The sequence below is a fragment of the Callithrix jacchus genome, chromosome 8 (assembly GCF_049354715.1).
Source record: "Callithrix jacchus isolate 240 chromosome 8, calJac240_pri, whole genome shotgun sequence".
Lineage (NCBI taxonomy): Eukaryota > Metazoa > Chordata > Mammalia > Primates > Cebidae > Callithrix > Callithrix jacchus.
The window spans coordinates 12,154,755-12,175,483 of record NC_133509.1 but is presented as its reverse complement, the minus strand read 5'-3'; the positions used below and the strand labels follow the sequence as shown (position 1 = coordinate 12,175,483).

Below are 20,729 nucleotides of genomic sequence, written 5' to 3'. Positions count from 1 at the left end.
TTTCTCTCTAGGTACAAAACTCATTCACTCCACATATACTCTGGGTCTCAACATCCCCCCTCATTTATCAAGGCCTTTAGTTCTTTTGGTCATATCTCTACTACAGTATCTGTGTCTTTCCTTCTAAATTATTAGGGAAAAACTTAAGCTATTAGCTATTGTTGCTAATATTAAAATCTCTATTATCTCTAAATTTATAAATTTAATAGTCCTATAAAATGCCAGTCGATTTTAAATGGAAGTCAGGCAAGCTGATTCGTAAGTTCATAGGGAAGAATGGTGAACAGGCAAAATGAAAAAGTACACTTACACAGTGCTTAATGCAACAAATCTGAGGTGGATACTACAATCAAGACTTCTCATAAAGAAACTGAAGCCCAGAGGGGTTAAGTAGCTTTCCTGAGCTCACACAAAGTAATAGCCAAGATTTAACCCCAGGCAGACCAGTTCCAGAATCCTACATGTAACACACTGAATGAAGAATGAGGAGGGGCTGCCTCTACTAGCTTGCTTTTAAAAAAAAAACGATTATACTGTCACTCCAGAGGAAGTTATAAACAAGAAAAAAATAATTATACTTGAAGTTCTGGGATACATGTGCAGAATGCGCAGGTTACATAGGTATACATGCGCCATGGTGGTTTGCTGCACCCATCAACCTGTCATCTAGGTGTTAATCCCTGCATGCATTAGGTATTTGTCCTAATGCTATCCCTCCCATTGCCCTCTCTACTAGCTTTGTTTAAAATACAAAGTTTTAACAACTAGGTGTGGTGGCTCACGCCTGTAATCCCAGCAGTTTGGGAGACCAAGGCGGGAGGATTGCTTGAGCCCAAGAGTTTGAGACCAGCCTGGGTAACATGGTGAGATCTTATCTTTAAAAAAATTTTAGGAAATTAGCTGGGCGCGGGGGCATGTACCTGTAGTCCCAGCTACTTGGGAGCCTGACCAACATAGAGAAACCCCGTCTCTACTAAAAATAGAAAATTAGCCGGGCATGGTGGTGCATGTCTTATAATCCCAGCTACTTGGGGGACGCTGGAGAATCACTTGAACCCGGGAGGTGGAGGTTGCAGTGAGCCTAGATTGCGTCATTGCACTCCAGTCTGGAGTCTAGAAAAAGGAAAAAAAAAAACCTGGGCCTGGTGGCACGTGTATTTAGTCCCAGTTACTGGGGAGGATAAGGTAGAGGAATCTCTTGAGCCTGAGAGGTCGAGGCTGCGGCGAGCCAAGATTGTGCCACTGAACTCCAGCCTGGGTGACAGAGTGAGACTTTGTCTCAAAAAAAAAAAAAAAAAAAAAAAATTCTCAACAGTAAAATAATCTAACTAGAAAATAAGCAAAAGCCATGAAGAGAGCCTTCAATGAAGAGAATATACTGATGGCAAATAAGCATATGAAAAGGTGCTCAACATAATTTGCCATTAAGGAAGCTCGAATTAAACCAATGAAATATCACTATGTATCTATAAGAATGTCTAAAATTTTAAAAAATAACAACATAAAAAAATGAGATGCAGAGAAACCAGATTACTCATATATTGCTGGTGGGAATGCAAAATAGTGCAGCCACTCTGGAAAACAAATTGGCAATTAAAAAAAAAAACGAAACTTGTAGCTGCCATACAATCCACCAATTGCACTCCTGGGCATTTATCCCAGAGAAATGAAGATTTATGTTCACACACAAAAAACCTTGTATACAGGCCAGGCACATTGGCTCACACCTATAATCCCAGCACTTTGCACTTTGCGAGACTGAGGTGGGGGTGGGGGTTGGATCACTTGAGGTAGGAGTTCAAGACCAGCCTGGCCAACATGGCGAAACCCCATCTCTACTACAAATACAGAAATTAGTCAGGTGTGGTTCATGTCTGTAATCCAAGCTATTCAGTAGGCTGAGGCATGAAACATCTGAACCCATGAGGCAGAGGTTGCAAGCTGTGATCTCACCACTGCACTCCAGCCTGGGCAAAAGAGTGAGGCTGTCTCAAAACAAAACAAAAACCATTGTATGCAAATGTTTATAGCAGCTTTATTCATAATAGCACTGAGCTGGAAACAATCCAAAAATCCTGCGAGGGGCAAATGGTTAAAATATGGTACATCCATATCATGGAATACTACGCAGCAGTAAGACACACTATTGATATACGCAACAATCTGGATCACTCTCTAGAGGATTATGCTGAGAGACAAAAGTAAATCTCAAAAAGTTATATACTGTATGATTCAATTTATATAACATTCTTGAAAGAATAAAAATTATAGGCTGGGCACACAGTGGCTTATACCTGTAATCCCAGCACTTTGGGAGGCCAAGGCAGGCAGATCACAAGGGTCAAGAGAGCCAGACCATCCTGGCTAACATGGTGAAACCCATCTCCTAAAAATACAAAAATTAGCTGGGCGTGGTGGAATGCATCCCGGAGGGAGAGGTTGCAGTGAGCCAAGATCTGCCACTGCACTCCAACCTGACAGAGTGAGACTGTTTTTTTTTTTTTTTTTAATGTGAGACAGACCTTATTCCAGAGTTTAGCTGAGGAGAGGCAGTACAGTCTCCTGCCTTAAGTAAACTGCTTCAGCTTTCTCAGCAGAAAGCGAAAGCTTAAAAGGGGACTTGTGGGCCGGGCGCGGTGGCTCACGCCTATAATCCCAGCACTTTGGAAGGCCGAGGTGGGTGGATCATGAAGTCGGATCGAGACCATCCTGGTCAACAAGGTGAAACCCCGTCTTTACTAAAAATAAAATATTAGCTGGGCATGGTGGTGCGTTCCTGTAGTCCCAGCTTCTCGGGAGGCTGAGGCAGGAGAATTGCTTGAACCCAGAAGGCGGAGGTTGCGGTGAGCAGAGATCGCGCCATTGTACTCCAGCCTGGGTAACAAGAGTGAAACTCCGTCTCAAAAAGTGGGGGGACGGGGGTGACTTGGGTCCAGGGGAAGTGGCTCACACCTGTAGTTCCAGCACTTTGGGGGGCCAAGGCGGGTGGATCACTTGAGGCCAGGAGTTTGAGACCAGCCTGGCCAACATTGTGAACCCCCATCTCTGCTAAAAATATAAAAATCAGCTGGGTGTGGTGGTGCGAGCTTGTAATCCCAGCTAGTAGGGAGGCTGAGGCACCGAGAATAACGTGAACCTGGGATGCAGTTGCGGTGTGTGGAGATCGCGTCACTGCACTCCAGCCTGGGTAACAGAGAGACTCTGTTTCAAAAAAGTGTAGGGGGACGGGACTTGGTTGACATGGATGGCATGCAAGGCGGGGGGGACCGTGCTGTGTCTATGGGACTTACTCCCATGTGTCCATCGGTGATCTGGTTGGCTCCATGGAGGCTGCGAGGGGGCTGGGGAAGGGGTGGGGAGTGAAGGCCGAGGCGGGTGGTGGCAGGGAGTGGGCAGAGCTAGGTTGTAAATTGACAGTTGACCCAGGGGATCCTCTGGTATGGGAAAGTTCCAGAGGTGCCTGGTTTCAAGTCTCCGTCCTTGGAACTAATAAGCAAACACACAATTAGATAAGCTTACAGTGTAGAGAGTGTCTGGTGAAGAGAAGGTAAAGGTTAATTGCATCCTTTTTTTTTCCCCAGACAGGTACACTCTGTCGCCCAGGCTGGAGTGCAGTGGCGCTATTATAGCTCACTGCAGTATTTACCTCCCAGGTCTAAGGTGATCCTCCCATCTCAGCCTCCCCAGTAGCTGGGACTACAGGCACATGCCACCATGCCCAGCTAATTTTTTATATTTTTAGTAGAGACAGGGCGTCACCAGGTTGCCCACACTGGTCTTAAACTCCAGTTCTCAAGCGATCCCGACTGCCTGGGCCTCCCAAAGTGCTGGGATTACAGGCGTGAGCCACAGCCTCCACCCTATAATTGCATTCCCAAAGAGCTAAATTGGAGGTGGGAGTAAAAGAGAAAAGTAAAAATAATCAATTTTTCTAAGAAAATGGGTAGTTGGTCACACTCCTATCTACTAGGGCCTTTGCAGATCCCATCTGCACTGCGCTTCTCTCTCTCGTTCCAGTTAACTCCCGTTAATCTTCCAGATCTCAGCTGCAGCTGCAGTTCTAGGATCACCTTCTCCAACTTCTCGACGATAATCACCATGATTACTTGATTCGTGTGTTATACTAGACAGGGAGTTCCATGAAGAGATTGTATCTCTCGGTCTCACTGTATACGCAGCGGGTAGCTCTGCACCTAGGATGCTCAGTAAGAACAGTATTTATGAACTAAATGACCGAAAGTTGAAGGACTGCCCACCTATGCACCGAGCCTTCCGGAGGGGCAGGTCTACTGGCGTCGCGCGTCGTAAAACGTCACTTCCGCCGGAAGATTCTCCTGAGACACCACTCAGATTCCTGTCACTTCTCAAAGCATCTCCGTCGCGAACATGGCTCTGCCACCCTTTTTCGGCCAGGGTCGCCCAGGCCCACTGCCCCCGCAGCCGCCGCCTCCCGCTCCCTTCGGCTGTCCGCCACCTCCGCTGCCCTCCCCGGCTTTCCCGCCGCCTCTCCCCCAGCGGCCCGGCCCTTTTCCGGGGGCCTCCGCCCCCTTTCTTCAGCCTCCGCTGGCTCTGCAGCCCCGAGCCTCCGCGGAAGCCTCCCGCGGCGGCGGCGGCGGCGGCGCTGGCGCCTTCTACCCGGTGCCACCACCGCCGCTGCCTCCGCCGCCGCCCCAGTGCCGGCCCTTCCCGGGGACCGACGCCGGCGAGCGGCCGCGGCTGCCGCCTCCCGGCCCGGGGCCGCCCTGGAGCCCGCGCTGGCCTGAGACGCCGCCGCCGGCCGACGTGCTTGGGGATGCGGCCCTCCAGCGCCTGCGCGACCGGCAGTGGCTGGAGGCGGTGTTCGGGACCCCGCGGCGGGCGGGCTGTCCGGTTCCCCAGCGTACGCATGCCGGGCCCAGTCTTGGCGAAGTGCGCGCGCGATTGCGCGGGGCTCTGCGCCTGGTGCGGCGGCTGCGCGGCCTCAGCCAGGCCTTGCGCGAGGCCGAAGCAGACGCCGCCGCCTGGGCCCTGCTGCATGCCCAGGCCGCGCCATTGCGCGCGGAACTGGCCGACCAGCTACAGCCGTTGACCCAGGCTGCCTATGTGGGCGAGGCGCGGAGGAGGCTGGAGAGGGTCCGGCGCCGCCGGCTGCGGCTTCGCGAGAGGGCCCGGGAACGCGAGGCCGAGCGGGAGGCAGAGGCCGCGCGAGCGGTGGAACGCGAGCAGGAGATTGACCGCTGGAGGGTCAAGTGTGTGCAGGAGGTAGAGGAGAAGAAGCGGGTGAGAGCAGCGGCCGCGCATGGGGGTAGGAGTGGTGGTGATTGGAACCTGGAGCAGCAAGAAGCTTAAAGCTTCCACTTCCCAGGGCTAAACCTCTGTCCTTACGCTGAAAATGATGCGATAGCTAACCTTCCCACCTCATACCACCATGTTAATTGTGTGTTAATAATGTATAGTACACAAAACAAAAGTTCCAGGTGCACTGTAAAGTCCTGTAAACACAAAATACAGGATTACACAGTGATTTTGCACGAATGACAGGTCTCCTCTTTCCTGCTCCAATGTTGTCCACTTACTAACGTTTAAAAACGACGAGTGTCTAGTTCTTGTGTCTTGTACTGCCCTAGGTGATCTTAAGAATACAAAATAAGGCAGGGCGCGGTGGCTCATGCTTGTAATCCCAGCACTTTGGGAGCCCGAGGTGGGCGAATCACGAGGTCAGGAGTTCGAGACCAGCCTGTCCAACATGGAGAAACCCGTCTCTACTAAAAATACAAAAAATTAGCTGGGCGTGGTGGCACGCGCCTGTAATCCCAGTTATGCGGGAGGCTGAGGCAGGAGAATCACTTGAACCTGGGAGATGGAGGTTGCAGTGAGTCGAGATCGTGCCACTGCACTCCAGCCCGGGCGACAGAGTAAGACTCTTTGTCAAAAAGAATACAAAATATAGGCTGGGCGCAGTGGCTAGTGCCTGTAATCCCAGCACTTTGGGAGGCAGAGGCCTGTGGATCACTAGGTTAGGGGTTCAAGACCAGTCTGGCCAAGATGGTGAAACCCTGTCTATACTAAAAACACAAAAATTAGCCGGGTGTGGTGGCGGGCACCTGTAGTCCCAGCTACTTGGGAGGCTGAGGCAGAAGAATCACTTGAACCCAGGAGGCAGAAGTTGCAGTGAGCCGAGATCACCCCATTGCATTCCATCCTGGCAACAGAGCAAGACTCTGTCTCAAAAAAAAAAAAAAAAAACCAAAATATAGAGAACTTGGGGACCCTACCTCAAGGAATATATACCCTAAGCTGGTGGGGCAATAGTGATTTCCGTAGAATTCCTTTGTTTGCAAGTTTAAAACCGTATATCCGCAGATTCAGCAATGGTGTTTTGGAGCATTTACTACATATATACTAGAAGCTGTGTTAAGATCATTACATATACCAGATCTTGAATCTTTAGAACAACCTTGAGAAGTAGGAAGTATGCTAATTTTACAGGTTAGTTAGGAAATTGAGGCATAGAGAAGTTAACTTGCCAACCAGTTTGTGGCAAGTTACACAACACAGTTGTGTATGGCAATCGCACAGCTAGTTTGTGGCACTTTCCCATTTTTGATCCCAAGTTGTCTGATTGTAAAGCATATTGATCTCAGACTCCTTAAGCAGGTGCACGGAAAAACTGAAAATTATTCAGATAGTTGTCTAAGGCATTGTCTTTTTTTTTTCTTTTTTTTGAGATTAAAATTTGCTCTTGTTGCCCAGGCTGGAGTGCAGTGGCGTAATCTTGGCTCACCACAACCTCCACCTCCCGGGTTCAAGTGATACTCCTGCCTCAGTCTCCTAAGTAGGTGGGATGTCAGGCATGCACTGTCACGCCTGGCTAATTTGTAGATTTAGTAGAGATGTGGTTTCTCCATGTTGGTCAGGCTGGTCTCGAACTCCGGATCTCAGGTGATCTGCCTGCCTCAGCCTCCCAACGTGCTGGGATTACATGTGTGAGCCACTGCACCTGGCTGTCTAAGGCGTTTTCATTGCTTTTGAGTGCCTATGGGGTTCCCTATCCGCCTCCTCATTATTTCTGTTATTATTATGTTGTAATACATAATGAAATAATTATACAACTCACCATAATGTAGAATCAGTGGGAGCCCTGAGCCTGTTTTCCTGCAATAGTTCCATCTAGGGGTGATAGGAGACAGTGACAGATCATTAGGCTTTAGATTCTCTAAGGAGCCCACAACCTAGATCCTTCCCATGCACAGTTCACAATAGGGTTTGTGCTCCTATGAGAATCTAATGCTGCTGTTGCTGATCTGACAGTAGGTGGCGCTCAGGTGGTAATGGAAGCAATGGGGGAGTGACTGTAAATACAGATGAAGCTTCACTTGCTCACCTGCCACTCACCTTGTGCTTTGTGGTCTGGTTTTTAATAAGCCATGGGCTGGCAAACGTCCATGGCCCATGGTTTGGGGACCCCTGGCTTAGATATCTGTATGAGATCATGTCCGTATAGTGTAGTGTGTGTTAGGATTTCAACTGTAGGTGCTATAAAAGCCCAAAGAAGGGACATCTAATTCACTAGGGGAATGCTTCCCAAATGATATAATGACACATAAGCTGAGTCTTGAAAAGGCAACCAGGTGAAGGTAATAGGTGCAGTTCCAGGGGGACAGAGTAATCTAAATGGAGAAGTGGAACAGCTTGCTATGGGCTGTAATGGCAGAATTACAGGCACTTATTTGACAGATGGGGGAGAGTGCTTTAGGCAAGAGGATTCTCTCTACCACCCATGGTGGGGATTTTTTTTTTTTTTTTAAAGACAAGGTTGGGGGTGGGCTCAGTGGTTCACATCTATAATCCCAGCATTTTGGGAGGCTGAGGCAGGCAGATTACTTGAGCCCAGGAGTTCAAGACCAGCCTGGGCAACATGGTGAAAACTTGTCTCTACAAAAAACAAAAATTAGCTGGGAATGGTGATGGCTGTGATTCACACTACTGCATTCCAGCCTGGGCAACAGAATGAGACCTTGTCTGCAAAAAAAAAAAAAAGAGAGAGACAAAGTTTCACTCTATTGTCTAGACTGGAGGGCAGTGGGTTTGCCATAGCTCACTGCAGCTTTGAACTCCTGGGCTCAAAGTGATCCTCCTGCCTTAACCTGAGTAGGAATAGCTAGGGACACAGGTCATCATGCCCAGTTTCCATGGTGAGGATATTGGAGACAGTCTTATGAGGAGTGGTTTGTGTAACTGGGGTTATTTAGTCTATGTGTGAACCAAGTTAAGAGTAGGATAATAATCTTTGATATTTGAAAGGCTGTCATGTGGGAGAGATCCTTGGGACTTTAGAGCAGTGGAGCACCAACATTAAGAGACCTTTGTAGAGGTCTCAGCCTTTCCACCCACATTCTTTATCCTCCCTGGGAATCTGAATCTTCAGGTCTAGGAGTCTGCATTTTTACCAAGCGTCTCAGCTTAACAAGATAAGTTGGACACGTGCTCCCTGCACTACACTTTGAGAAACAATGAGGAAGAAACAAAACCAGTGCTATGTGGAAGGTACAGAGAGGAGAGGTTCTCCTTTAAGATGAAGGTTGTGGCTGGGCGCGGTGGCTCACGCCTGTGATCCCAGCACTTTGGGAGGCTGAGGCGGGTGGATCACGAGGTCAAGACATCGAGACCATCCTGGTCAACGTGGTGAAACCCCGTTTCTACTAAAAATACAAAAGACTAGCTGGGCATGGTGGCGCATGCCTGTAATCCCAGCTACTCAGGAGGCTGAGGCAGGAGAATTGCCTGAACCCAGGAGGCGGAGGTTGCGGTGAGCCGAGATCGTGCCATTGCACTCCAGCTGGGTAACAAGAGTGAAACTCCGTCTCAAAAAAAAAAAAAAAGATGAAGGTTGTACCATCGGTGGAGGGGCATAACCTCTTAGCTAGAGGGGAGTTGTGTAAGGCCTAGAAAATTGGGATGTAGATTCAGTAGAGTCTCTTTAACCTGGAGACTCTCCGATCCTTTGAAATCTAACCACTGGGCAGCTATTCTCTGCTGTGAGTTTGTTCCTATTACAAGGTCTCATGGGCTTTGTTTCTCCTCCAGGAGCAGGAACTCAAAGCAGCTGCTGATGGCGTACTGTCTGAAGTGAGGAGAAAACAAGCAGATACTAAAAGAATGGTGGACATTCTTCGGGCTTTGGAGAAGTTGAGGAAACTGAGGAAAGAGGCTGCAGCAAGGAAAGGTAACTGTGGCTTTTCATTCTTCCCTTGTTCCCTTCCCCTTCTTTACTCTAGTGCCTCCCACCCCAAATATTATTGAGGGAAAAATACTTGAAACTTCATGATTTTTCACCTTGTAGGGTAACTGGGGTTGTCAGCAGTAGGTCAGAATTTCTGAAGCAGGAAGCCTCAGATATTTAGCCTTTGGTAGCCCAGATTGAAAAGAGGCAAGTGTGGGAACCCATTGCACTGTCTTCACCTTGACTTATCATTTCTACTCTGGGCATTTTTGGCCACACTCTTCTGAGTGGGCTTGTCTGGCTAGTCAACTTTGCCTTGTGCCAAGGTGAAAGCTTTTCACCCTTACTTGGTGCTCCAGAAAGTGTTGAAAACTTGGCATGCTTTTTAGGTACATTTCAAACCTGAATTATTTCTATTTGAAGAGGTATGAATGGTAGGACAGGGCAGGGATTGCAGACTGTGTGGATTTCCCCATCTTCCCTGCATGTCACCGGTCTGGAGGAAGCACCAGACACCATAGACAGTTCAAGCTTCTCCACAGAAATTTGTTCCATCCATGATGGCTTTCTAGAAGTTACCCAATTGTGCTTTCCATTTGCCTGTCTGGATCTTAGCTGTTGTTACTCTGTTCATCTGGAGGGCCCTCAGTCCCATCTTCACCATTTTAGGATCTCAGTATTTAAAACCAAATACATATGCAGCGTCTTTCACCCTCCCCTGATCTGGGCTAAGGTAACCTCCTGTTGCTTCTTACCTGCACCTGCTTTGGACCACATGCTGATTTATTTAGTAGATTGTAGGCCTTCAGTATTCACCAGAGATATTTGACAGTGTGCAAATTAGCAAATGCCACTCTAGCAAATGATTTCCCTGTGTTGTTTAAAATATACCATTCTAACTAAGAAGTAAAACAAAGGAGGAGGAATAGGAATTCTTTTAGACCCTTAAGAAAGTTGTGTTGGAATAGGACCATTTTCTATTCAGCCAGGCTCATTTGCTAGCTAAGTGATTGGATTCTGCATACCAGCCTTCAGAGTGGCTAATTCACATTCAGACCTCAGAAACAGATGTCTCCATTGTGGTAATCGCAGGGCACTTATAAATCAGAGGGAAGTTAGCATCTGCTATGTCTACCCGTCTCTCTTTTTCACTAGAAAGCAAAACCTGAGGGCTATCATTTAATATTCCTCCACCTCATATCCTCTGAGGTGAGTGCTCAGTAAACTTCTGCCAGGTGAATTTACCAGCATTTCCCAATATTAATCTTCCTCACTTTGGTCCAGAAGGAGGAGGAAATTTTAGGAAAATCATGATCTATAGAAATAAACAGACTTTGTAGTATTAATGGACTTGAATGTAAAATGATTTGGTAAGTAGCAGCTGGTTGCATGTGTACTTAAAATGAGCAGCTAACTCCCTCTGCTGCTAACTCCCTCTCCAAGTGAGCGCTGAATGATGAGGCTGAATAGTTTAAGCAGGATTATGTTGCAAAAAAGACCATGTAGCATGGTCTTATGGGCCACGCTAGAGTTCTCACTTAAAGCTGCGGGGAACCACGGAAAGTTTTTAAATTAAATGATGGCAAAGATCAGTGCCAGTAGAGCAGAGAAAGTTTTGGAGCATCCAGGAGAGAGAGAAGGGCATAGAGACTGGTAAGGCTATTGGGCACAGACAGTATGGAAGCATGAGCTGAGAGTCAGTGTGTAGGAGAAAAGTAAAAGAATTGAGAAATAATGAATAAAAGTGTATATGTATAGGAACTAAAGGGAAAAAAAGGAAATGACTTCCCGGTTCTAGCCTCATCTACTGAATAAGTGAAGATAGCTTTTTTTTTTTTTTTTTAAAGATAGGCTCTTGCAGTGTCCCCAGGCTGAAGTGCAGTGGTGCGATCATAGGTCACTGCAGCCTCATACTCCCAGACACAAGCAATCCTCCCACCTAAGCCTCCTGAATAGCGGGGACTACAGGTGCACACCACCACACCTGGCTAATTTTTAAATTTTTTGTGTAGATGGGGTTTTGCCATTTTGCTCAAGGTGGTCTGGAACTCCTGGGCTCAAGTGATTCTCCCACCTTGGCACCTCCCAAAGTTCTAGGATTATAGGTGTGAGCCAGTGTCCCTGGTGGTTGCCATTCTAACTGAGAAGGAAAACAAAGGAGGAAGAACAGGGTTGGGTTGAGAAGTTCAGCTGGGGACTTGCTGAGTTTGAGGTGTGTGTGGTACATCCTGGATAAGAGTTCATTAGCATGTAGCCTTGAGTCAGAATGACCTTGAGATTGTACAGCATGAAGTGAGGGCCAAAAAGACAAAATCATAAGGAATGTCCAAATCAAGATAGAAAATGAGAAGAGCAAAAAAGAGACTTAAGAGAGGTCGGAGAGATGGGAGGGAAAGATAGACTTCCCCGCCTCCTTCTAGAAAGTGGCAAGTGCTTAGAGAGATTGTATAATCTTGGTGATATGGTTTGGCTGTGTCCCCACCCAAATCTCATCTTGAATTGTAGCTCCTGTAATTCTCGTATGTCTTGGAGGGACCTGGTGGGAGGTAAATGAATCATGGGGACAGGTCTTTCACATGCTGTTCTTGTGATCATGAGAAAGTCTCACAAGATCTAATAGATTTATATAGGGGAGTTCCCTTGTCCACACACTCTTTGCCTGTTGCCGTGTGAGATGTGACTGTTCCTTCTTTACCTTCTGTCATGATAGTGAAGCTTCCCCAGCCATGTGGAGCTGTAAGTCAATTAAACCTCTTCCTTTTATAAATTACCTGGTCTTAGATATATCTTTATTGGCAGCATGAGAATGGACTAATAAACTTGGACGGGTTCCTTAAGCTTCTCTGAACCTTGGTTTCCTCATCTGCAAAGAGGGAGTAATGATAGTACCTACCCATGGGATGTTGTGAAGATTAAACATGTATATAGCATTTACTGTGTGCTTAAAACAGTCCTGGCACACAGTAAATGCTGTATACATGTTTTATGTTATTCTTTTTATTATCAAGAAATAAGAAACATCCTTGTGAATTAGTATCCAACCAGTCATTAGTGACCTATGCTAGGGGCATTTCAGTGGATTGGTAGGGGTAGAAGCCAGACTACAATAGGTTAGAGAATGAATAGGAGAAAAGAAAAGCAAACAGAAAATTCAACTTATTAAAAGTTGCTTGTGGAGAAAAGGAGAGAACAAGATCAGTACCTGGCAATGTGTGTGGTAGTGGTGATGGTGAGGGGGGTGTGTGTGTCTTTGGGTCATGGAGAAAACTTAAGCATGTTTAAAATTGCTGAGAGAAGGAGTGAGTAGAAGGGAGAGGGTCAAAGAGAAGTGGGAAGAATAGTTGATGGCTCAAGATCCCATGGAAGGTAGGTCGATTCAGATCCCAGGTAGAGGGATTAACTTAAGTGGGGAAGGACCCATCTTACACAAGCAGGAAAATGAAGGAGGTGAAGATGGGTAGTGATGCAAATGAGTGCAAGGGAGGCAGATATTTGAGAGATTTCTTGCCTGCTGGCTTGTTTTCTCTGGGAAGCAGGGTAAATGGTTTGCTGAGTGCCAGTAGAGAAGTAGGGCTTAAGGAGAGCTACGGGTCCAGCTGATATATATTGGCAACGGATCACACAATCAGATAACCTGTTCCAGGAATACTCTAGCTGGCAGGTAAGCCCAGTGCATGGGGCTGTTGGGGTTTTGCTTTGTGGGATGACTGTGAGTTTTGTGGTGAAGGAGTGGCAGGAGGATAGAATCTGTTGGGGATAGAATCTGATACAACAGATTCTATCTGAAGGTTTTGATGAAGCTACCAAATGAGTCTCTGGGGAGAAGGAACTAAGAGTACTATAAGGGAGTAGGTTGTAGTCCAAGAAGAGAATAATCAAGTTTAAGACGTAAGAGGCAGAAAGTTTTTCTGCTAATGCCAAGGTCCAAAGACTGAACAAGACTGCAAGCATGTGGCTAAAGGGGAATAGAGGCAAAGGCATTGTGTGTCTAGGAGCTGCAGGACTAGGGGAATGAGTGGTAGAAGTGGAGGGAAACTACATGGTGCCAGCATGGGTCAACAGGAAGACTGGGTGAGGAGTGCCATTTCTTTTTTTTTTTTTTTTTTTGAGATGGAGTTTCACTCTTGTTATCTAGGTTGGAATGCAGTGGTGCAATCTCGGTTCATTGCAGCCTCTGCCTCCTGGGTTCAAGCGATTCTCCTGCCTCAGTCTCCAGAGTAGCTGGAATTACAGGCATGGACCACCATGCCTGGCTAATTTTTGTGGGGTTTTTTTTGTTTTTGTTTTTGTTTTTTTAGTAGAGATGAGGTTTCATCATGTTTGTCAGGCTGGTCTCAAACTCCTGACCTCAGATGATCCACCCACCTCAGCCTCTCAAAGTGCTGGGATTACAAACATGAGCCACCATGCCTGGCCCAGGAGTGCCATTTCTGAGGAAATATGTTATGTTGACCAGGGAGTGAACAATGAGGAACTGAGAGAGATGTGGGTAGGTGGCCCAGGTCCACCAGCCCAAGATGGGAGCAGCCCGCATCTCTTCATGGGGTCTTTAGGCTACTGTAGGATGTTGGAGTGTCTGTATTTTCGCCATACACAGATTTTAGTTGCAACAGTGACTGTATGGCTTATAAAATCTAAAATATTTACTACCTATAAAGAAATGAAATAAAACCATTGAATTATTACAAAACAGTGACAGCTTAAATTTGTCAGTGTATAAGAATTTTGTGTATACTTGAAAAATATTGGCCTGGCAATTTAGTAGAAGATGAATTTTCGAGTTGTAGAGTTTCTGTACTTGAGAATGAGTGAATGGAAACCTGTCGAAGCGAAGCAGTTATGAGAAAATCATCTGGAGAAATGTTAGCCTTGAAAGTGAGTTCCATAAACACTTAGCTATAGTGGTTGAAGGAGGAAAGAATCCTACCTCTAAATTACAACTTTACAAAAAACAGAACTGCTCACTTTCAGAAACCATTGTTTTATGCCATTTTCAGCCCAAACCGAAAATTTAGTGCTCAAAGCTGGCACTATTATATATCACAAGTTGTAGCATAAATTGTTAAAACCCTGTTGAAGGGCCGGGCATGGTGGCTCACGCCTGTAATCCCAGCACTTTGGGAAGCCGATGTGGGCAGATCACAATGTCAGGAGATCAAGACCATCCTGGCCAATATAGTGAAACCCTGTCTCTACTAAAAATACAAAAATTAGCTGGGCGTGGTGGTGCATGCCTGTAATCCTAGCTACTTGAGGTGCTGAGGCAGGAGAGTCGCTTGAACCACGGAATTGGAGGTTGCAGTGAGCCAAAGTGCCACTGCAATCCAGCCTGGGAACAGAGCGAGTCTCCGTCTCAAAATGAACAACAAACAAACGCTGTTGAAAATCATTCATTCATTGAAGAAGTATCTATTCATTACCTTCTCTGTGTCAAGTGTTAGGTAACTGAGCAAATGTATAGCTTTTTTAGGAAGCAGTTTATAACACATCTTGTTATTGTTGAAGTATTCACAAGGATTTTCACTCTTGAGAATTTGAAATCTATAGGAAGGAAAAAAGTAACATGCCCAAGAATATTCATTGCATCACTGTACAATAACAAGACATTTGGAATAGCTTAAATGTCCAGGAGTAGGGAACTTGTAAACTATATTCTAGTGCATTGATTTGATGAAATAGGATACAGCCATTCAATAGCTATGAAGATTGGAGAAGAATATAAAAATCAACAGGGAGAAGTGAAAATTACATACACGCAACGTTGAACTACATGAAGTTGCTAACACAGGGACAAAAAGACCTGAAGAGAACATGGGAAAGTATAAAATGGGTGATTATGGTAATGAGATTAGGATTTTTTTCTTTCTTTCTTGAATCTGGCATTCTTTCTTTTTATTTTTTTGGAGACAGAATCTTGCTCTGTCGCCCAAGCCAGAGTCCAGTGGCGTGATCTTGGCTCACTGCAGCCTGAACCTCCTGAGTTCAGGTGATACTCCTGCCTAAGCCGCCCAGGTAGCTGGGACCACAGGTGCATGCCACCATGCCTGGTAAATTTTTGTATTTTGAGTGGATACGGGGTTTCACCATGTTGGCCAGGCTGGTCTTGAACTCCTGAGCTCAGTCAGTCCGCCCGCTTCTGCCTCCCAAAGTGTTAGGTTTACAGGCGTGAGCTACCATGCCTGGTCCTGTACATGGTATTGCTAAAATGCTTGAGTAATATGTTTTCCTTTAAAACTTTCAAGGACTGACAGGATAGATCATATGCACATCACTCTTCATTGATTCATCTAGCAGCTTTTGTATTGCAGGGCCATTGTGGTAGAGAGTGCACAGTTGCAGTCCACTCAAGTATTCATTAAGTTAAAATCTTTTTTCTTATGAAACTTTATGAAAAATTTCACACATGCACAAAAACAGAATACATACTCATTATCAACTATGATACCATTGTCACGCCAAGAAAATTAGCAATAATTATTTGATATCACCTAATAACCAGTCTTTTTCCAGCTGTGACTTTAGATATGTTGGCTATACTGTTAGCTGACCTCATAGTTAAATCAGGATGATAACCATTCTGGTTTTACTGGACATGGGGCTTTCAGTGCTACACATGGGCAAACCAAAACAGCAGACTGTAAGGTTAGTGTGGTTGCTTTAAGTGTATCTTCCTCACCATCCAAGTGTGCACTCCCAAAATTCACATTCCGTCAGAGGGAGAATTGTTTATTACTTAGGTCTGGGAGTTGATGCTGAGGAAGTTTCACAATGAAGTTAAGACAAGTTCCTCCCTTTAGTGAGCTCACTGTTTCAAGTGAAGGATCAAAACCATTAGAAATAAACGAAGTCAGAGGTTAAGTGTTGTAATCCAGAGGGAGGAGTTGAGAAACGAAGGGGAGGGTCAGAGTAATTGAATACTCAGAAACATCAAATTGAGCCTTAAAGATTGGGTAAAATTTCCAAATTTCAACCAATATATACTATAGATAGGACTCTGAACCTGTTCATTAGAACACAAATTATTGAAGAAAACGTGTGTAAAAGGCCACTGGGCTGGATGCAGTGGCTCAGTTTGGGAGGCCAAGGTGATAGGATTGCTTGAGGCCAAGAGTTGGAGATTAGCTTGGACAACATAGCAAGACCCCATACAAAAAATTTAAAAATTAGCCAGGTAGGGTCAGGCACAGTAAAAATTAGCCACGTAGGTCAGGCACAGGTAGGGTCAGGCACAGGATTACAGGCCTGTAATCCCAGCCCTTTGGGAGGCCAAAGCAGGAGGATTGCTTGATCAGGAGTTCAAGACCAGCCTGAGAAATATAGGGAGACCCTGTCCTACAAAAATAAGAAAAAAAAATTGGCCAGATGAGGTGGCACGTCTCAGCTACTTGGGAGACTAAGGTGGGAGAATATCTTGGGCCCAGTAGGTCGAGGCTGCAGTCAATCGTGATCATGCTACTGCACTTCAGCCTGGGCAACAGAGTGAGACCCTGTCTCCAAGCCAGGCATGGTGGTGCACACCTGCAGTCCTAGCTACTTGGAAGCCAAGGCAAGAGATCACTTAAGCCCAGGAGTTTGAAGTTGCAGTGAGCTGTGATTGTACTACTGTACTCCAGCCTGGGTGATAGAGTGAGGTCTTGTCTTAAAAATAAATAAATAAATAAAACACCATTTGTTCTTTCTGCCCAGGGGTCTGTCCTCCAGCCTCAGCAGATGAAACTTTTGAGCATCATCTTCACCGACTGCGAAAACTCATTAAAAAACGCTCTGAACTGTATGAAGCTGAAGAGAGAGCCCTCAGGGTTATGCTGGAAGGAGAACAAGAGGAAGAGAGGAAAAGAGAATTAGAAAAGAAACAAAGAAAAGAAAAAGAGAAAATTTTACTTCAGAAACGTGAAATTGAGTCCAAGTTGTTTGGGGATCCAGGTATGTTGGTCTATAACCAGTGGAGAAAATGAACATGCTAGATTGATAGCTCTTCTCATCATGTGTGATCTCAACTTAAGCTAAGAGGTAGGCAACAAACGACACCTTCCAGATTTGCAGTTCTATATCATAGAACTCATGGATACAAGCCGGGTGTGGTGGCTCAAGCCTGTAATCCCAGCACTTTGGGAGGCTGAGGCTGGTGGATCACGGGGTCAAGAGATCGAGACCATCCTGGTCAACATGGTGAAACCCCGTCTCTACTAAAAATACAAAAAATTAGCTGGGCATGGTGGCGCGTGCCTGTAGTCCCAGTTACTCAGGAGGCTGAGGCAGGAGAATTGCCTGAACCCAGGAGGCGGAGGTTGCAGTGAGCCGAGATTGTGCCATTGCACTCCAGCCTGGGTAATGAGCGAAACTCCATCTCAAAAAAAAAAAAAAAAAAAAAAAGAACTCATAGATACAGATGAAACCCATTTGCTCATACTGTTGTAATCATAGGCTCAGTCACCTTGCCTTGGGAAATACACTGTAGATACCAAGCATGATAACATGGTATTGTGCTTTTCTCTTTCAGATGAGTTCCCACTTGCTCATCTCTTGGAGCCTTTCCGACAGTATTACCTCCAAGCTGAGCACTCCCTGCCAGCACTCATCCAGATCAGGTCAGAGGGGCAGGCTCTCCATGTTGTCTTTCCCTTAGGTAGCAGAAAGAACTTGATAAAGTGCTTACATTGTAGAGGTCTATTACTGTCTTTTTTTTTTTTAAGTTCCTCATGAAACTTAAAAAAACATGTGTTTGTAATGTTTCCATGTTTCAAGGATGCTGCATACATCTTGTTTAGTCCTCATGAATCCTTGAGAAGTTGAAGTCCCTATTTTTATAGGTGAAGAAACAAACTCAGGTTGTGACTTGCCCTTTGTATTATCCCATGTTATAGATGTTATAGCTGTTATATTGATTTAAAGCATTGGTTTCCTTTTCCAAATTCTCTTCTGGTGCTAACCAGACCCAGGAAGAAGAAACCCTCCACTATGTACTTGCCTTTGGAGATGGTTTAAGACCCATGCTGACTTCTGAGCTAATGTAAAGGTCAAAGCCCAGAAACCTGGGAACAAGGAGGCTCATCTGAATCTGCAGTTCTTAAGGAGCTGGGCAGTTTTCAGCTCTCTGGGTCTCTTTCCTCACCTATAAAAGGAAGACAGTGGACTAGACTGTGGCCTTCAAACTTGAGCAGCAGCACTCTTCTGAAATGTAGTCTTTTGAGGAAACAATATGTGAGATAAATGGAATGAATTGATTCCTGAGGCAGTATAAATCTGTTGTTGCCTAGAAGCGATTTGTTGTTTCTAGATTTCCCCAAACATCTGCTTGGGGCATAGGGGTCTTGTGTGGTTTGAAAATCACTGAACTAAATGATCTCTAATGTCCCTTCCAAAACCTCAGCTGTTTGTGATTCTTATGAAAGAATGCTCTTTAGCATATCCAGTTTATATTCTGGAAAAGTTTATTTTTTGCTAATGTACAATTTTAGCTTTTAAACATAAGTACAGTCAATTCTCATTATTCATGACAGCTGTATTCTCTAAAGTCACTGCAAACACTGATTTCAGAACACTGAACATCACTCCTAAAGGAAACACAGGTAGATTCCTGTGAGACTCTGGTCACAGTGTTTTTGTCAACACCTTGTTGTATGTGTGTTTCTGTTAAAGACACCTTATTTAATATTTGCTGTTGATTTCCTAACATTGAACTCACAGCTAATTGTGCTATACCTCATACCTCAATGAAGCTTCCCTAACACATTTTCTTCACAAAGCATATCACAGTCTTCTTGCAGTTAGGAACACTACACTTAGGACCGTTTTAAACAGCAAAGTCATCAGTAAAAAGCACAAAATTGTGGAAAATGTGGCATTAAATAGAGAAAAGAACACGTTTATATTAATAGGAGCTGAAAAAAAGGCAGAGTAATTGTTGCCTTCTTTGACCTTAGCTGGTAACTGCATTTTGATGACTCAGATTTTTTTTTGCCACTGTGTGTGTCTGCTAGTATCCATGAAAGGGCCACAAGTGATTGATTTGGGGGTTACAAAATAAATTTTAGTTAGTAGGCACATATACAAATACCCAGTCTGCAAATAATGAGGATTGACTTTACTGTTTGGTTATCCATAAGGTTGTAAGTTCTTCAGATTTTTTCTTCCTTTTATGTGTACATTTAGGAAATATAGTCATTTTCTTGAAGCCTAGAAATCAAGTTCTGTAGTAAGTTAGTATATCGGTCATTTGAAAGCTAAGTCTTAGAAATAGAATATTCAGTTGCTGAACATCTTATCTGGAATAAAACAGAAATAAACAGTTGTTCTATAATGTTCTTATTAAGGCATGATTGGGATCAGTACCTGGTGCCATCTGATCATCCCAAAGGCAACTTCATTCCCCAAGGATGGGTCCTTCCCCCGCTCCCCAGCAACGACATCTGGGCAACTGCTGTTAAACTACATTAGTAAAGATGCTCCAGGAGTGTGGTCCAGCCAACGCTCTTTCCAGCTCTAAATATAAGTGATGCTGCCATCTTTTGCTGTAGACTAAACTGCAACTTCTAAATTCCATGTGGTGTTCCCCTACCCTGAAGTTATGCTTTCCTTCTGTGCTCTGTGCTGGCCAGAGGTGCCTCTTGAATCAGGAGATTAATGTGGTTCTTCAGGAAAGGACTTAGGTGAACTAAGGTTATTACCACAGGCAGTGAATGACCTTGGTTCACCAGATTTGCCTCTATTTTGAGGGGCTTGGTCCAGAGTGACTTAATTTACTCGAGCTTCCTTGTGTGTGATGGGTAAGTACACTCAAACAGTCAATACAGGTGTGCGATGGGTAGATTGCACAACCCTTCCACCAATAGTGAGTGCGTGAAGGCAAGCTTGATGCAAAACCTCCTGACCTTTTCTACCTGAAGCGCGCTTTGACTTCTAGGAAGAAAGTCAAAAACTTGTTATCTTCGGTTTTGTTAATCCCAGTTTGTGTGCAGCTTGGGAGGCTGCTATTTAGGAAGATGGCAATGGCTGTAGGCTGAGTTGCCAGAAAAGACAGTGGCCTAGTTTTATTTTCATGTGGAGAACTTAGAAAACCTTAAGAGTACCCAAATTGGATTGTGTTTTAATGGACGATGGCTGTATTTTTTCCATGTTAGAAGGATCCTAATGAAAGCACCTGTTTTTTTACGTTTCTAAGGGTCTAGTTCAGAATCACCAAGGATATTTCCCTGATGGGAGTGGGACCTTAACCTCACTCTGTCACATTGTAGGAGCCAGTGTAGCTATGGAATTATCTTAGGAACTGAAGCTTCTAAAACTATCCATGTAGTCAAATCTGGGGGAAAGCAAATAAAAATAATAAAACTTATTTTTTATATTCATTAATAAATGCTGTTGTGCTTGGAGATGATCACTCATATAAACATCATTTTTTTGGTTCTGTTTGGGTTTTTTGCCAATTTTGTTATTTATATTTTCAAAAAACTAAATAAAAATCATTTTTTATTTTTTAGTTTGTGCCTTTGCTGCCAATTTGTTGCCTTCTAAATCACTTAACACACTT

The 20,729-nt window shown here is 44.9% G+C and overlaps 1 protein-coding gene across 1 annotated transcript; it reads left to right on the top strand.

Moving 5' to 3' along the window:
• Positions 1–4,359: 4,359 nt before the first annotated feature.
• On the top strand, positions 4,360–20,678 carry PDCD7 (programmed cell death 7). Its single transcript, XM_009005066.4, has 5 exons — positions 4,360–5,259; positions 9,067–9,205; positions 16,889–17,125; positions 17,703–17,790; positions 19,516–20,678. The coding sequence occupies exons 1-5, from the start codon at positions 4,387–4,389 to the stop codon at positions 19,637–19,639; spliced, it is 1,461 nt and encodes a 486-aa protein (XP_009003314.3). The 5' UTR covers positions 4,360–4,386; the 3' UTR covers positions 19,640–20,678.
• The last annotated feature ends 51 nt before the right edge of the window (positions 20,679–20,729 follow it).

Excerpts from the sequence above, each read along its gene's own strand:
- PDCD7 (XM_009005066.4), top strand. The coding sequence starts at position 4,387 with ATGGCTCTGCCACCCTTTTTCGGCCAGGGTCGCCCAGGCCCACTGCCC. Across the intron at positions 9,206-16,888 it reads AGAGGCTGCAGCAAGGAAAG|GGGTCTGTCCTCCAGCCTCA; the intron begins GTAACTGTGGCT and ends CTTTCTGCCCAG. Across the intron at positions 17,126-17,702 it reads CAAGTTGTTTGGGGATCCAG|ATGAGTTCCCACTTGCTCAT; the intron begins GTATGTTGGTCT and ends TTTCTCTTTCAG.